Source organism: Gymnodraco acuticeps, unplaced genomic scaffold (assembly GCF_902827175.1).
Source record: "Gymnodraco acuticeps unplaced genomic scaffold, fGymAcu1.1, whole genome shotgun sequence".
Classification (NCBI taxonomy): domain Eukaryota; kingdom Metazoa; phylum Chordata; class Actinopteri; order Perciformes; family Bathydraconidae; genus Gymnodraco; species Gymnodraco acuticeps.
The window spans coordinates 548,717-566,762 of NW_022991973.1; the positions used below are offsets into that span (position 1 = coordinate 548,717).

At 40.2% G+C, this 18,046-nt stretch overlaps 2 protein-coding genes across 4 annotated transcripts; both read right to left on the bottom strand.

The window, feature by feature from the left end:
* Positions 1-74: 74 nt before the first annotated feature.
* Positions 75-3,977, bottom strand: rida (reactive intermediate imine deaminase A homolog). Of its 2 annotated transcripts, none has more exons than XM_034200922.1 (6): positions 3,732-3,977; positions 2,841-2,946; positions 2,300-2,354; positions 2,133-2,201; positions 789-844; positions 75-573 (listed from the first exon to the last, which is right to left on the bottom strand). In XM_034200922.1, the coding sequence occupies exons 1-6, from the start codon at positions 3,794-3,796 to the stop codon at positions 517-519; spliced, it is 408 nt and encodes a 135-aa protein (XP_034056813.1). In that variant the 5' UTR covers positions 3,797-3,977; the 3' UTR covers positions 75-516. The 2 variants fall into 2 exon arrangements, with proteins under 2 accessions (XP_034056813.1, XP_034056815.1); XM_034200924.1 differs by lacking the exon at positions 3,732-3,977 and adding an exon at positions 3,436-3,642.
* Positions 3,978-4,114: 137 nt separating this feature from the next.
* Positions 4,115-13,124, bottom strand: stk3 (serine/threonine kinase 3 (STE20 homolog, yeast)). 2 transcript variants are annotated; one of them, XM_034200919.1, is made up of 11 exons: positions 12,554-13,124; positions 11,277-11,357; positions 10,979-11,107; positions 9,270-9,384; positions 8,857-9,021; positions 8,587-8,754; positions 8,282-8,419; positions 7,845-7,970; positions 7,557-7,761; positions 6,956-7,149; positions 4,115-6,764 (listed from the first exon to the last, which is right to left on the bottom strand). In XM_034200919.1, the coding sequence occupies exons 1-11, from the start codon at positions 12,574-12,576 to the stop codon at positions 6,612-6,614; spliced, it is 1,497 nt and encodes a 498-aa protein (XP_034056810.1). In that variant the 5' UTR covers positions 12,577-13,124; the 3' UTR covers positions 4,115-6,611. The 2 variants fall into 2 exon arrangements, with proteins under 2 accessions (XP_034056810.1, XP_034056809.1); XM_034200918.1 differs by having other exon boundaries at positions 4,115-6,770; positions 12,554-13,122.
* Positions 13,125-18,046: the final 4,922 nt, after the last annotated feature.

Here is an 18,046-nt window from a genome sequence, read left to right on the forward strand (position 1 = left end):
CTTTCTTAAAGCTGGATGAATACACACGTTATGTCTGATGTGATGTGTAATGGTGAAATAATCATTCTAAGATCGGAGGTTGTACTTCTTTTTATTTATTAGTGAGAGCTGCACATTTAAAATATGTTATATGTCTTTATATATATATAATAAAACAGGAAAGTAACCAAACCAGAGCACCTAGAGGAAGTTGAATCTGGCCACCAGGGAATGTTAGACTGGTTATAAAAATACAATCCTTGTCTATCATTACAGTTTTGTTTGTTAGTGAATTAAGTTGCGCTACATTTTCTGTCTAATACCAATGAAAGTATTTCAGAACTACAGTCAGCTGTTACAGCGGCCAGAAGAAAAACAAATGTATCCTAAAACCCGAAATGTTGGAAAAAGAAAGTCAACAAGATCCTAGTTTGGTCTTTCATGTGTTATTTGTAAACTCTTTAAAGGCTGTCACTGTACAACTACAAAAGGCACTTGATGGTTGGGCTACAGCTTGTTGGTGATGGGGCCATCTAGTCAGGAGTCTGAGAGAGGACCGAGAACAGCGACCGCCTCGATCTCCACCAGCCCGCCCTGAACAGAACAAAAGAGACAATGAGACAACAATTTTGTAATCTGGGTAATTAGATTACTACAATGCACAGCTTCTCTGCAGAGATAATGGAACAATTCTGGAGCTAAAATGTGAGGGACCAACATTACAAGGTGGTAAAAAGATGAACATGGATGATAGGAAATACACGGTTTGATGGGCTACCATGAATCTCCTCCACTTAATGTGTACTTACTCTGGGAAGAGCAGCGACTTGATAGGCAGCTCTGGCAGGAAAGTTACTTGTGAAAACTGGAAGAAAAACATTAACATTATAACAAAAGCATATTGGAAAAAAACAGCCAGGTACATATGAATGGATCATTTGATTTCAACGTGATGGCTTTCAATACAAATTGAGAAAAGCCTCAGGTGTTACACTTCGAGACATTGTAAGAGTTTCTGGCATTTCATACAAAATGAAAATATTTTTATAATAGGAGAGAAATCCCCAAATGAAAATGCCAGGAATCACGTTTATCAGAAAAGTCTATACGAGTCAGAAACATGTCCTCGCCATGCTTTCATCAGGGTCAGGGAAAGTTTCCTGCATTAGGGTTGAGTAAAGTCAGGTGGGAGGGCTCAGAGCCTGCACCAGAGGCAATGGCCTGCGCAGGAAAGCTGGCTCTGAGGGTTTGGTTACATCTGTGTGCCTGCACAGCGGTGTCCATTTACAACTCACTGGGCACAGCAGCTTCCATTACACCGGTCTGTTGTGATCCAGCAGGAAATGCCCGGACTGAGCAGCCTGTGACAGGAGGCCGAGGGAGCCTCCAGAGGACTGTCACCTGTCAGCAGGGGTTTTCTGTAGAGATCCTGGAGTTTGCCACTGGAATAATGACCGAGTGTGAATCGTGATCTATGAGTTAACTGTGTTTAATTGAAACACTGTTTACATGTAGCGCAAGTTCAAATGCGGATGACCCTTTAGACCTCTCTTTATTACCCCTTTCAACACTGTCACTCTAATAAATGGCTAAAAAGGACCAAAAAACATATACAACCATAAAAAAATGCTAGGTATGTAGGTAACTGTACATTTTAAAGGAATGAACATACTTGGAGAAATGGTATGATATGCAGGGACACTAGCATTATGTAATTAAAAACAATTAAATGTAAAAGGTGTTTGTAAATCGATTTTGATATTTAATTATAAAATGAAAATATTAATTAATAATTTGAGGAGGGATAAGGAAGTAGACTTATCAAGTTTAACCAATTGAATTATGGCAAAAATGATCAAATCAAAACTCATTATGGTTTTATAATGCATCATTTGATTGCAATTGTAGTAAATGGCAGCAGGAAATAAATGTCAATTAACCTAAGCTGTTTGTATAGATGACATGACAAGTGGAAATGGAACAGCAGCTCTGACAATCTTGGATAAAGGCTGCCTCCATGTGGCGGAAGAGTGTAGATAAAAGAAAACATACAGTACATTTTATTAGAAAAATCTAGTATTTTTTATTACAACCTGTTTTGTAGCAAAACATTTAAAGCATTAAGCATGGAAATAAATGAAGTATTGTCTTACATGTTTTGTAGATCTCATTGACGCCATTGAAGTCGTTGATATCAGCGAGCAGCACAGTCGTCTTCACCACTGAAATCAGAAAGTTTACTCCGTCAGAGAGTTTGTTATGTTGGAACATTTAAATATATATGATAATAAGCAGCAGGTGAGTAATACATAAAACTCACCGTTGGTGTAGTCACAGCCAGCAGCTTTGAGGATCTCCCCCATATTGACGAGAGCCTGAGGGATGACACACATTGTCATCAATATCTAATATCCCGTTTCACATTATTTATTTTCTTCAAATATGTGCTTTAGATTTTTTGGATTGAAAAGCCATTCAGATGAGTAAGAGGAACCTTTTTTTTTTTTAATTACTTTGTTTCTAGGTCAAATTTGATTGTAAAATATCAAACACATTTAAAAGTAAGACATTGGTTAAAAAAAAAAAAACAAGGTTACTAAAAAATTTGACCCCTTTTTACAAAAGAATTAAGACTCATACAGCTAATAAAAAGCACTGCTCTAATTCATAAAATCATGAATTGAGGGAATAATTTCTCTGTGGATGTCAAAAGTTTCTGGCACACATACTGTGTACTGTGCTTCCTGAAGATCATGATGGTTAAAAGTAAATCTCTTAAGGAAGGAGTTATAATTATTACTTTTATGGAAAAAAACGTCAGACAAAGTCCTGAAATAGATAGTTGGTCTCTGCGGTCTCACCTGTTTGGTCTGGGCCTGCACGCCTCCATCTACCAGCTGACCAGAAGCCACCTCCATCCCCAGCTGACCCGAGATGTACATCGTTCTGTCCACGACCACCGACTGACTGAGACACAAACACAGATAAACAAATCAAGCTTGAGGATACTAGGAAAATGGTGAGCAGCCTTCTGGAGATATTTAAATATCTCAACAACATGAGTGTATTATCAGTTCAACAGCCATTATTTGATATTACATATGTTCTGGTAGTTTTAAAAAGGCACATTTTATTACACATTTTACCACCAGACATTACAATAGACCAGGGACCTTGAACCTAATAGATAAATCAGAGGCATTCAGTGTGAAGTCACTCCCCCCACTGACAGGGGATTGGCCAGAGCAGGAACTCCCCATTCCCACACCGTGCACAGATGAATTAAACTAGACTCTTCACTTTAATTTGTTTCACTCCAAGTTAATTATTTGTTTTTGAGTATTTAAGTTAAACATGTTTAATCAAGTTATAAGAAAGCAAAACCGTGCTTTTTTAAATTTCTGAAAATGGAAAACTAAGACAAGATAAAGTATTTTACAGGACATTAATCCTTACCTGTATATGCCCTGTCTGATAGGGGCTTTTGGTGTGTAGGGGATTTGTCGACGAATAGATGCCATTTCAACCCAGCTGTGTGTCTCTACTGTGCAGTCAGTGCTTCCTCTGCTACAAGTTCAACTCTGACTCTTTTTATGGGGTCAATTTCAGTTCATTGTTCACTAAGACCCGCCCCTGATGAATAATTACACTGTCCTTGCGAGTCATGCATTAATTCAAACATTGTATACCTGCTTCTGCACCCCACGTGTCCCTTTAAACATAACATGTAAGAGCTATACTGGTTTCATTACCTATATGGACCGATGGCCGCCGGGGCTGCTGTTGTGTTGACGATCCTTCTGATGAGTGCAGCCATGTTTAATTCTCCAATCTTTCAACACCGTACCGTGGCTGTGAATGAAGAAGTCGTTATGGAGCACTTTATAGGAAGTAGCAGAAACAGTTGCTGTCGTAAATCCTATCGTAATGTATGTAAACAAGAGCGCACCACATTTTAGAGGCGGTATCCTTATTATACATCCATGGGCGGTATGTCTAAAAAAAGAAATGGCGTGCAAACTCAAAATGGCAGCGTCTGTATTAGAATAATTACGGTAAGACAGGTGGTTATTCATGTTCACTACGAGAGTCCACTTTTATAACTTTCAGATAAGATAAACGCATTCCACTGATGTTATGGTTAACTATAAGTAACTTTATTATTTCTTTCACTTATCAAGATAAAGTATTACAAACAAAAGATAATAAATTAGGTGGTTCAAACATAAATGCTTACAGTCCACTCTACGCTCAAGTCTTTATATAGAGGAAACAGAGAAATAAATGGAAACAAAATGATATAGCTATACATCAATGATTTTTCAAATACTTATACATATGGCAGATCATCCACAATGTCATATTTCAAACAGGGCTTTTAAAAATGTACAGGGAAAATAATTTCTGTTAAAGCTGAACATCCAGCTTCCATGGTAACAGTAGCTACTGTGCACTTAATACAAAAGCATTCCACTAAATAGTAAACATAATTATAAACATGCATAGATTAACACGTGGAAATCAAGCCACATATATATGACAAAAGGCCGAAATATTAATAGCCAACTTAGCTACAATATTATAACCAGCGTCACAAAATAAAAAAAACATAAATAAATAAATTGTGAATGCTTGCGTTTAAGTTGCCAATGCACTGCAGAGCGAATTAATGAAAACAACCGAGGGCAAGACTGTTAATGTTTTCAGTGAAAGAACAGGTAAAAAACACATTCAGATATGATGATTTAAGGTGATTTAAATGTTGATTCAGGTGTTTAAAATGTCTCATTATTGCTCATTATGGGTACATTGTCCACCAAATGAGACTAAGGTAGTGTAACAGACAGTTCCAAGCATAAGGTATGATTAAAATGACTATTAATATGCAGTAAGAATGGGCGGAACCATCAAGACTGCATATTAACATTCATATAACAGCAGCCTGCAGACCTAATGTACATGGATTTAAAGGCATATTTCATTCAAAGATTAACACCTATCAAATCAATATGTCGAAACTAAACTACAGCATAGCAGTTTGTGTCCCTCATGAAGTCAGAGCAGCAAGGGTTTCCAAATGAAAGTTGATGAAATTAAGCTCAACTGAAAATCTGATATAATAGATTATTTTCAGATAAATGCACGGTTAAACAGCCAGTTTTGCTTTCCTTAAATTTGGCCCGACTAAATCACACAGTTTTACAGTCTAAACAGTTTAAATAGTGTTAAGGGATTGACAAATAAGCATGTGTCGCAAACCACACACACAGCAAGTCTTCATTCCTTCAGTTATAATCAGAAAACCTGTAACCTTTTACTGTAGAAAAAAGGAACAACAGATAAATGCTAAAAGATACATTTGATTAAGAAATCTTAACTCCATTTTTAAAGTCTTAGTCTTGAATTTAGACAGTAGATGTGGGGTTGATGCAGCGGCTCTATTTTTCTTTAGTTAACACAATCAATCGTTCACTTGCATCTTTTATCGCAACTTGATAAACGGAGCCATAAAACAGTTTATTTGACTCCTCGGCTATCTAGTTATCTTTATTGAGGGCTGAACTGTCAGGGTCTTGTCAACTGCTCTGCAAGCTTTAGAAGGTCAAACTGGAATTTTAAGTTGATCAATAATTGAGTGGAACAGAAAAAAATATGTTTCGATCCTTAGAGTAAATCTGCAGGTTTTCTAAAGACTCTAGGGACATTAGAATAAAAAAGTTTTATGGAATGCTTTGCTTTTAGGATAATACGTTTTTTTTGTCTATGGAATAAATGTTGCTGCCAAGTCTGGATTTAATTTGAGTACAGTGGATCATTTAAAAAGAAAAAGCTCTGATTTCATATTCATGGAGAACAGAGAAGAGCCCAAAAACAAATACAAAAAATGAAAATTAAGACTAATGAAATAATTTCAGGTCCTCCATAATAACATGCATGTTCCGTTCTTCACCGCCCCACTTGATTTCCTTCATTTCTGTCCATTCTTGCATCTTCCTCAATCCACTTCCAACTCATCTCGAAGTGAGGGAATAGATAAACCACCTGGCGACTTGGTTGTTTTATTACATGGCTCATTTTAAAACCAGGTTTCAAATATTTAAGGCATTCTCAACATCATCTTGATTGTCTTTGGTCATGGTCAAGCCTCCACAGCTTTTGCAGGTATTTCCAAACTAGGCTTTATATTATATTTACAGTAAAAGTGAAAAGTCTGAGGAAAAAAGACCACTGCTATTATTCTGGAGGAGAGGCTTCCTGATGTCGGTGGGAAATCTCCGATGGTGTGACTATACAGAATTTATGGTGTGACTTTCAGACATAATATAGACAGGCCCTAGTTTTCTCTTTGGCCACAGTCCTGAGTATCATTCATGGGAAAGCAACTTTACAGGAACTGAAAATATATACTATTTAAAATGCAGTGTAGAAACAAGGCAGACAAGTGTAGATTCCAGCAGCCTAAATGGATGTCAATTAGCCTTTAACTTCATATAGAGGCCAGCTAGCAGTCAGTCAGAACAGCAGTGGGCTTCTAACAGATACATTAAAGTTGTCTTAGTTCCTCTGAGTCAATGGGACGTAAGTGTTGTGTTGTGTTAATAGTGGCTTTGGGAGACTACAGGGAGGAGCACTTAGAAGTTCTGTTGTCTTCTCTTCTTGGCATCCATGGCATCCAGGATGGGCTGCCTTTTGGCGGTGTAGCGCTGCCGGAGCTCCTCAATCTCCCGCTCCATCATCGGATCCAAGGCTGTCAGGCGCAGCTGCAACTCCTCAAAGTCCAAATTCTTCAGCTAGGTGAAAACGCAGAAATACAAAAAAACACAAAGACAAAACACAAGATGGATGAGTCGATTTCAGGGTAAGAACAGCTTCTGTTTTGCAATTTTCCCACAAAGGCACTGCAGTTTATTCCTTTAGTTCAACTTCTGCTTTATTAAAGCAGAGCCATCACATGCTCATGGAAGACGTTACTCACAAAGTCAAAGTCTCCGTCCTGAGGCACCTTCCAGTTGTCAGGGAAGACGTTCTTGGACTGGATGTGGTAGCCAGGCTGCTCCTGCGGCTGGTTGTGGTTGTAGTTCTCCTGCTGCTGCGCTGCCTTGTTGGAGTCCTGCTTGTCGAAATAGTCCATAAAGGACGGACGCATTGGCTGCTGGGGGGTGGGGTGCCCTGTGGAGGAAGTAGAGATACATTTGTCTCTTTAGTTAGTAGGTGATTTCGCCTTTCCATCTCCCCTGTATGACAGTATTGATATACATAACAGCTGATAACAATGACAATGCTTGATTACAGCAAATACATCATACACACTATTATTTTGGTTAACATTGACATAACGGTTATTTAACACAATATTATAAGACAAAAGCATCATAATCACTTCAATATAAACGTTTCATCATGATAATCGTGTTTTCATAACCGATGAAAGCCAACATCATAGTTAAAAATACATTTTAATTTACGGCCAGTCCCTAGCCTTCATTTTACTTTTGTAAAATAAACAGCAAGGTTTGGTAGAAACTCAAATTAAATTATTTCTAAACTCAGTGAATTAACATTGTGTGTGTGCTCACTTCTCATGGATCCCTGGTCTTCATCCTCATCATCATCGTCATCACTGTTGATGACCATGGTGCCGAGGTCTGACTCCAGCATGGTGCTGCCGTGTTCGATCATGGTCTGCGCCCCGTCACTCATGGTGCTGGTGGCCCGCATGGTCCCTGCACCCTCTGAGCCCGACTTCACCATAGTGTGAGAGTCCACCTCCGTCTCCTCCTCCTGGAGAACATTAAGTCATAAGGCATCAACAAATAGCCGTCCAAACAAAGTTAATATCGTTGTTTAGATGTCAGCATACGTACAGAGTTGTCGTCCTCCTCCTCCAGCTCTCTCTGCTGCTCCTGCTGCCTCTTGGCTTTCATCTCCATGGACTCAGTAATCAGCTCCCTCAGGATTGAGACCGGCTTGGCCTGGCTGATAAACTGGTGCTGGACATTCACAAGAGCAGTTTTGTGTTAACGTGAGGTGACTCAATTGTATAAAAGGTAATTTAGCCTTATATTATATTATTGTGGCTATGAAATAACTCCTCGACTAAATTAGGCAATATGCATCTAATTGAATGGTGTAGTAGTTAAATGAATAAATATAGTTTTAGACTGTTGTGTATTCAAGAAGACACTTTTTTTTCTAGCTATTTCCATTTATGATGTTGTACTTGCATGTCCTATGTGACAGTCTCTCCTATAGCATACAGCTTTAGCGTTGTGTTTATGTGTGTGTGCTTCCTTCCTCTAACCTGTAGGAGCTGTGTTGCGGTCGCTCTCTGCTCTGGATTCTTAACCAGACACTTCTTGACAAAGTCTGTGAATTCATCTGACCAAAGCTCCGGCTTCCTGAATGTCGGAGGAGGGTTGGTGGGGATCATGAAGATCGCCTGTAGGAACACAAATAGGTTTTAAAAGTCAGGAGGAATACCAAAATAAAATATTTATGACAATCATGTCAGAGGCTTGTTCTTTGAGGCTTAAAATCTTAAATATCTAGAGCTGAGTATTTGAGACTAATCACAAATGATTCAACAAACTATTTTTGTACACTCACTCTCATGGGATGGATGTCAGCATAGGGAGGTTTGCCCTCTGCCATCTCTATGGACGTGATGCCCAGGGACCAGATGTCAGCCACACAGTTGTAGCCGATCTCCTGGATCACCTCAGGGGCCATCCAGAACGGAGTACCTATCACAGTGTTTCTCTTTGCCATAGTGTCCTTCAGAGATAAACAAACAAAGCTGTTATTATTGTGAAATTCAAGGTTTTGAACATTTGACAAGAACAATAACTTTATGTCAAACAAATGCTAACATTTTACCGTTAGTTGTCCTGCAACGCCAAAGTCGGCCAGTTTGGCGTGTCCCTCAGTGTTGAGCAGGATGTTTCCTGCCTTGATGTCTCGATGGATCTTCCTCATGAAGTGAAGGTATTCAAGACCCTTAAGTGTCGACTTTAGGATAGTAGCAATCTCCTCCTCTGTCAACTAATAGAGGAAGCAAAACACAGGGATGAACCAAGATCTGGGAGTAAACAATATTTTTTATATTTCCCTCACAGACACAAAAAAGTCTACTGTGATTTGCAGAAAATGAATTACACCAAAGAAAAAACAATAGTGGTATAATAAACCATTAGCTCTAAGTAAAGGAAATATAAACTGATGATATGGAAATGTGAACAACCAATTAATTTGAGTACAGTCTGCCACACACTGCCTCTGTGAGCACCCACCGTCTTGTTGCGCAGTCGGATGATGTCAGACACAGAGCCGGCTCCACAGTACTCCATGACAATCCACAGGTCTGTGTTCTTGAAGTAGCTGCCATAGTACTTCACTACGTAAGGGCTAAGAGGAAATGAAAAATAAAAGGGTTATCAAGAGAGAACCCAACATTTTGCTTACAACAAAAATAGCAGAAGTGGGAAAACTACATAGATCAAGACACAGAGAGCTGAAGTTGCCATCATCTAACTAGTGCTTAAAAATCCAATATCTAACAAAGCAATGTACCCTATGGAAGCAAATAAGAAACGTTGAGCAATTTAAGGATGTATTAGCCTATTTGTGCACAAAGACTACACTCTGTAATACATGGAAAATGTTGTTCTGATTGTCAAGTCTTGTAATGGTACAATTTTACAAATATAAGTACTTATCCAACAATACAACTTTAAAATGTAGTACAATAAGAACATATTTTGAAATGTTCCTTAAAAAAGGTCCCATGACATGCTTTTCCGGTTATTACCGTTTTTCTGCATGTAAACGGTCTGCAAAGTCACAAACCCTCAAAGTACACCCTGTAGCGAGTAAAACTCTAACACAGAAAATACCTGTCTATGCTGCCCCAGAACGCCTCACTGGAGATTTTTCTTTTTCCATTTTTTTCCTTCTTGGTCATAGTGACGTAACGCCGACCAAATGGACCAATCCGTGGAGCTCCGCACACACACTCACTCAGCCTTATCTTTTCTCAGCCGCGGCTCCGCGGATCTCCGCACACACACTCACAGCCTGGCTGAGTTCCGCGATGTCTCGCTGTCTCGCAGACCCCACGCAGCAACCAGGAAACGACACCAGTAATCCAGCTCACACTGTCCACTCCTCGAGCCTCAAAGGGCAGAGCAGTGAGCCCCGCAACGTCCCGCCAACACGGCACCCAGACCACACGCAGCATTCTCATCTGTATGTCATTACTGGTGTCATTTTCTGGTTGCTAACAAATGCCATTGTAACACATAAACACTGATGTCCAGCTGTAACAGTGGTTGACTAATCAGAACAGAGTGGGCGAGATGACCAATAAGAGCACAGTGGGCTCATAGGGAGGGAGGGGCAGGAGCTCCAACAATGCGTGTAGGACAGAGAGTGAATACACATACTATAGAGAGATGCTGGGTGTTTCTCAATGTCGAGGACGTTTCCTTGGCAGGACATGTCTTCCAAGTCAGGTCCTTCAGAAGTGAGGCAAGAATCCTTCCTAGCCTCGGAAAACAAAGAATGGTGGAAAAGGCTAACAGGTTTGCGTCATATGCGAGGCCCCACCTTAAGTGGAGCGCGATTTCCGCCAAAGATTTTGGAAATTGGTCCGTGCGCAAAGCATTTGGGGATTTTAAGACCGCGGAGGATACACATGTGCAGCCTCGAAATTTCGAAGCACGCCGGCCTCGGTAGAATTCCAAGGATCCTGGACATTGGAACAGTCCTTCGGCGGGACTCGATGACGTAGCATCCTTGAAATAGTGGATCTGGAGGAGCCTTCCACGACATTGAGAAACACCCGCTGTATGAGAAAACCAATGTGATTTTGGAACATTGAACAATGTAAATCTATTCTAGTAGACCTCAACAATGGAGTTATGATCAGTAGAAATGGCCATGTCATGGGACCTTCAAGTTAGTTGCTGGGCTCAAACGGGATAATCTAATCTCCGCGCACCTGTCACACTGCTGCATGATAGAAATCTCCTTGATGATCTCCTGCAGGTCAGATTCCACAGGAACCTGCTTGATAGCGACCACCTGGCCTGACTCCTTATGGATGGCTTTGAACACACTGCCATAGGAACTAAACAAACACACAAAAGTTTCATTGACATGTTATTATTTATTACTGATATTATTAACAAATTGATGCACTACACAAATAAATGAGGTGGTGCATCAAAGTAAAGACAGTCTGAGAATGGACTTAAAATTGTTTCAGCAGAAGTGGCATGACAACAACAACATCTTACCCTTCACCGAGTTTCTCTAAAACATCAAACACTTCCTCTGGTTGTTTGGTCAAACTGTCTTCACTCAGCTTTTTCAGCTTGCTGGAAAGAAAATTGAACAAATCAATTGTTGCTGAGTATAATAGTCGACTTAACAAGTAGTGACACAAAACTAAAACAATATACAAAAGGAGCATCTGAAATCAAAATAAAGGGGCTTTCCCCTTTGATTGTTCTAGTTTCTATTATACTTAATATAATTTCCAATGTGAACTACATACATTGAATGTATTTGAGTTTTGGGATATGTTAGGCACTAATCAAACCCTCTAAATATATAATTATCATCTTAATGTGATAGGGTATATCTTTTCACAACTTTCTACCATTATGCAGACAAAGGCAATCTTTTTAGGGTTATTTTAAAATTATCTTTAGCTGCAGCCCTAATCGGACACTTCATAAGTGAATGCATCAATGTTAAGGTTTCTTACACCTTTTATCAAACTTCCTGTATAGTTAGATGTAATGGGTAAATATAGGAGAATATGCACTAGTTATGTTATTGATAACAGATCTTTCTCCCTCTTAGGTTAAAGATAAGCTTAAGATAAACTTTATGGATCCCAATTTGGAAATGTTTTCGTCACAGCAGCATGTATGAGACATTGACCGTGAATTAGAAGTAAAACAAATTAAAATAAGTTTAAAATAAAAACAGTTAAGATAAACATATCAGCAGTAGAAGATTAACACAACTGCGAATATACATATCAATGAGGAATGATATATATGCATAGAGTATATCTATTGAATACACAATATAAATACAAATGTGATGGGGTATTTCCATATACAAATGTACAGGATGAAATGCAGTGTACACTACGATAGGCCAGTATCTTCACAGAAACGGTTGTGGTAGGAAGACAACTACATAAATCACCATGGCACCAATGAATAAGATGGTTGCCAATGATACTTGCTTGTTTAAACTAACACACAATTCATTATGGAAAAAGGTAATGTAATTAATGTCCAAATAGATCAACATGTTCCCTAAAGTGCGCTAACAAACAGTTACAAGTTGCCGAACAACCAAACAAGCTAGAAAACAATTAGGACAGGGCTTGTGATTTTGGTCAAAAGTTAACTCTTAATGTTCTTAACTAAGTGAAAAGTGTGACAGAAAACTGTAAAAGCTAACTAAGTAAGCATCGGCTAGCTGAGCTACCGCCTACGTTAGCCTTTTAGCTAGCTAGTTAAAGCACGTTTAAACCAGTCGGCAGAGCACAAACCTTTTGGGCGCAGTTGGCTCCATGATGGGTGACTTTAAAGGAAGAAAGGGAGCAGACTAATGGTAAGTAATGGCAATTTTTGGGCCAATAGTCAAGATGTGAACATTGTCGACAACAGTCGTTGTTGTCAAAAACTAGTGCAGGGCCAGCTGAGTGTCCGTCAGATGATGGATAGTTTGGGAACACACATTTCCGACAGCGTCCTCTGTTGGACCGGAGTACAAAACGTAATTTATGCCTTAGTAGAAACAGTAAATTAGCTGCAGTATATTTATTTAATTCAGCCTGTTTAGACTAGTAGACTCTTCTTTCGTTTACGGATGTTAACTGTTCCACATGCACTTTGAGGAGAAACAGTCATTACACGGAGTAAATGCGATCAATGTTTACATTAGAAATCATTATAGCCTATTTGTCATCAGAGGTGGAAGAAGTACTTAGATTTTGTACTTCAGTAAAAGTACCAGAATGTAGGAACAAAGCTTCTGTTATTATAGTCATATATTATTGCGGAAAAAGGGAAAAGTGCTTGACGTGAAGTAGTATCTTCTGACCTATCGCATACGACGTTGTTCCGAGGTGGCCGCCTGACGGTTGTACGCATGCGCACAGTGATGGGAACTCCGGCTCTTCTTGGTGAGCCGGATCATTTGGCTCGGCTCACCAAGAAGAGCTGGCTCTTTCGGCTCCCAAACGGTTCTTCAGTTTACCACATATTATACCTTTTATAATTAAATCAAATGTAGCCCTGTTTTGACTAATGATTTATATGTGTACACATATATCACTTACAATATTCAATACATCCTTTGTACTGAAGTATTCAAAAGTATAAATTACATGTGTAATATAAATGATTTGCTGTGGCCAAATGTTTTCATTGCATTTACAGACCCTTATAACTCTCTGATACCACCCAATGAATGCACTGACTTGCTTGTAGAACCATGCTACACAAAGCAGATAGCAACACCTATAAAAACTTAAGCATAGACATTTTAAAAAAGGTGCTACTGTATCGACATTTTAAAATTATATTTAAAGAAAAGGCCCTGACAAAACAGCAGGGCTCTATTTCAGTAACTATTAACTATAGAAAAAAAGACAGCAACAGCTGACATCAAATCTTTGCTGAGCCTAAGGGTAATCATAAATAAATAACATAGTGAAAATAAATATATTACAATGCTCAAAACAGCAGCATCCAACCGTCGCTAATCATAAAAAAACACAATACAAATAAATGTATTGCAATGCTCAAAACAGCAGCATCCAACACAGTCTCTAATCCTTGGATATTACCAGTGCTTGAATTGGAATGAAAAAGGTGCCAGTACTCTAAAATCAGCAACTTTTTCAAGTCAATTTTATATATACAGCCCACAAACAAGAATTTGGCTACTATAATGCTGGTGGGTTTGTCTCTTTACTACTGTATATTTTAGAAAGGTTCACTGTACTTAACATTTTTTATGATAGGCAGCGGATATGGCTAAAGCTCAGTAAGGTCAATATTAACTGAAAATATAGCAATCAAAGTCTAGATCTTCTGCTGAAGACACATGAAGCAGAGACCTTTCAGGTGAGAGCCCCTCTGGTGGTGTTCAACATTAATGACAAGGAAACAAAGCTCTGGTCAGAAGCATTTTTTATAAAAAGCTTTAACAAAATTAAGTATTTCTGTACATTTTGAATGCAATCTAACTTTCCAACTCAGAAAACGAAAAACGAAAAAGTGCCAAAAGTCTTCTCACATGGCTGAGCTGCTTTGCAATATACTTCACCACTGAAGAATACAAATATGTATAAAGTAAACTATGATGCAATCTAACTTTCCAACTCAGAAAAATGATAAAGAGCATGAACAAAGAACATGTAAAAACAAATGCAAAATTTGCACAATCTAAAATGAGAAACTGTAACTGCAAGTAACAAAGTCTGAGCCATGGTAAAGAGTTACATTGAACACCAAGCTGATCAGATAACTCCCTGGTTGGTCTGAAGTCCTTCTATCTCCAGGATCTGTACAAATCGGCACATTATGCCAAAAGTCTTCTCACTGGGTGAGCTGCTTTGCAATATACTTCACATTGTTAGAAAAGGCTCCAGAAGGCCTTGGGGACATCAGTATCAGGGGCTGGAGCTGGACAGGCTCTTTCATCAGCACTTCTCCTTCCCTTTGCCAGCCAGGACCTCACATACTGTTCCGGATTGAACTGTCCTAGTGATGGTCCATTACATTTAATGAAAACCAGGCTGGACAGTCGGCTGACAGAGAGAGCATTCCTTTTTGCAGTAAGGATATCGTTCATGCAGCTGAATGCCCGCTCACACTCACTAGTGGAGACAGCGATGGTTCGGTAGAGGCTCCATGGCAGCAGGTGTACGGGATGCCCTGGTTTCCTTGTATTCGCGAAAGCCCTGAACAGTCTCTCTTCTGTCCACTTTCAGCACTTCGCACAAACGTAGCACCTCTACGTCCCCATACTGTACGTCTAACTCCTCTTCAGGCCAACTTCCAGGATGGATAACTTTCATGTCCTGGATTAGCTGATTGTCCCGGGCCTCCCGGCCATGTAATGGGATTTCTCTTGTGCTGACATGAGAGGAGGTTGTGGAAGTCATTCTGTGTCTCAGATTCTCTACCATACTGCGGAAAAACTGACCTGCATGAATCTGTACAAGCCTGCCATTCTCACGCAGGGCAACACCCTTGAAGGACTTCTCAGCTAGAGCTGTGTGAACTGTAGTCATGTGTGGGCCAGGCATGGTGACCATGGATTCAAAAACTCGTATTTCTCGAGTTAAGAGCCTATCTGCTGTAGGCAGTGTCATCTCTCTTTTTTGGAGTTGCCGAGAGAGGTCGCTGAGCTCTGTGAGCGCATCGTACATCAGTCCCAGATTGCTGACAAACGTTGCAGATGTGAGCACATCATCCAGGCCCTTGTACTTTGCTCTGTCTCTGGAATCCCTGCTCGTGTCGTTTGCAGCATTTGTGAAGTGATCATGAAGCACTCGGTAGTTTTCCCAGACTGCTCTGACGCTCCTTTCACTTGAAGCCACCCAGCGGATGGACAAAACACGCCCTATCACCAGGAGACGCTGTCCGACTGCTTGCGCACACTGCGCTAACTGCCTCTGATTTTTGGGGGAGGCATGGAACAAGGAATAGAGTTTGTCAAAAAAGATCTGGAAATGATTGAGCCCTGAGACCTCCTTGACCACATCCCCAACTGCCAGCTCTAGACGATGATTGGAGCAGTGCCACACAAACAGGCTTGGGAATTTACTACACAACTGGGTAGCAACGCCTGTTCTCTTCCCTAGCATGACTGAAGCCCCATCACATGCAAAAGAAACGAAACACTGACCTAAAAAGTCCTCGTTAAAATCTCTTCCAAGACACTCCATTAACGCCTTTGTGATGTCATCAGCCGTTGTTCCATCCAACTCGATCAGCTCCCAAAAAAAACGTTTCGGGCTCAGCATCAGCTAATGCTGAGCGTAGACACACAACAAGCACCGTTTTACCACTAATAGTGGTAGATTCATCGACCAAAACACAGAGTTTTCTTTGGTTTTCTGTAATGTCTTTTGCCATTTTTTTCTTCAGCTCATGAGCTATGTGGTCGATGATTTCGCCACAGGTTTTATTGGAGTGCAAAACCCTGCCCACGTTCAGCCCATTCAGTTTCTGTACATTCAAATCAATTGGCATGTCTGTGAATGGCCGGCTATGTTTGCCAATTTTATATGCCGTTCGAAAAACTCTGATAGTGGTGTCTAATTCAGATGTATGCATAGACTGCACTTGATGTTGAATAGTTTCACGTGAAGCAGATGTAAGGATGTCAGCAGCTTTTACATGGGCTTGTGATTCTTTATGTTCTTTGATTTTTTTCTCAGGCTAGCTTGTTGTTTGCCCTTGTCAACAACGAAATGAGACACTGCACACTCACCCCATTCAGTTGACAGTTTCAGTCCTTGTCCAGTGTGTATTCCCAAAGATTTGACATCTCTGCATATCCGACATCCTAGCTTCTTATCTTTAAGAAGGAGCCATGCATTGGTCTTGCAAAAAATATTGCACCTGGTCCGTTGTCCAGCAGTCAGGTGCATCGCTTTGCCCGGTGTTGGTGGTGGCAGTTGAGCCAGCAGCAGCTAACGTTAGAGGCTCTGGAGGAGGCGGCGGAGCTAGTGCTAATGCTAATGCACTAGAAACTTGGAGCAGGAGGATCAACCAAAGAAAGCTCCCCATCAGACACAATTTCCAACACAGGCACAGCATTCTCTGTATTTGAAGTTTCTTCCGGCGACAACCGCTGTCTTTTTGCACTTTTATTAATCCACGCTAACATTTTAGAAATGCTAATTTGTGACGTGACTTGCTTTCCTTCTCTCGGGGGCGTGCCTGCTCTGTTCTATCACTCTACATAGCCACCCACTGGGTGGGAGTTGCACTGCATAAACACAACACACGTGCATCTAGGTATGTAAATTGTAAAGCATTAAAACATGGTTTTACTAACAGTTTTCAGTATGTTTGTTACTTCGGCATTATTATTATTATTATTATTTTGAAACGTGTATTACTATTAAATCACGGTCAAATAGGTTAATTTTGACATAGTCGTTTCCACCACAGTATTTACATGGAGAAGATAAGCCCCGCCCCCTCTCCAGCACGTTCTGTTTGAATGACAGGAGTAAACAGCTGACAGCCGCTGTGAAACTCCAGCGGTTAGAGCGATGAGAATGTCCGTTCGGCACCTCATGACGTCATGACGCATCTACTGTGTACCGGGCGGCTGTATATATATATATGGATGTATAATAAGAACGGCGGGAGAGTGTTGAGTACTGGCAAGGTGCATGAGTACCGGAGTACCGCCAGCATGCCGGTACTGAGCAAGAAGTGCCGGTGTTGCAGTATAACGTGAGTCATGACAACTGGCGACATTCTATTATTTTCGTCATAGGAATCCGGGGCGTGTACATTGAGGACCCATTGTTGACTTACCATGTCGATCGCCTCGTTTGTCGTTTACGTTCATCTTTTGCTATATCTGCCTTCCTAAGATCACTTTGATGCACATTCAGTACTCGTATGTGAGGTTGTGGGTGAGAGGTGGATATCGTGACGCTTACAGGGAGGTATCGAACATTACAAAGTAGGTGACTGTGTGGATGCCTGTTCAAAATATTGCAAACTTGAATAAATCATTTAAATTATATATTTGTGTCCGACTTTCATTTGTACATCGTTATTAATGTGATCTATAGTAGCTTTGATAGCTGCCCATACCTTCAGACAGCCTAAAAGTAAAACACAAGTCGTTTATTCACAGCCCGAACGCTCATCGACATGACTGGATCACTCATGACCAGTTGTGATCAGCTCCGATTAAATTGTGATATAAATGCTGTAGCTATTCTCCAGGGAGCCCGTTTTTTTTAATGAAATACCTGTATCCCTCTCATCACAACAAGACT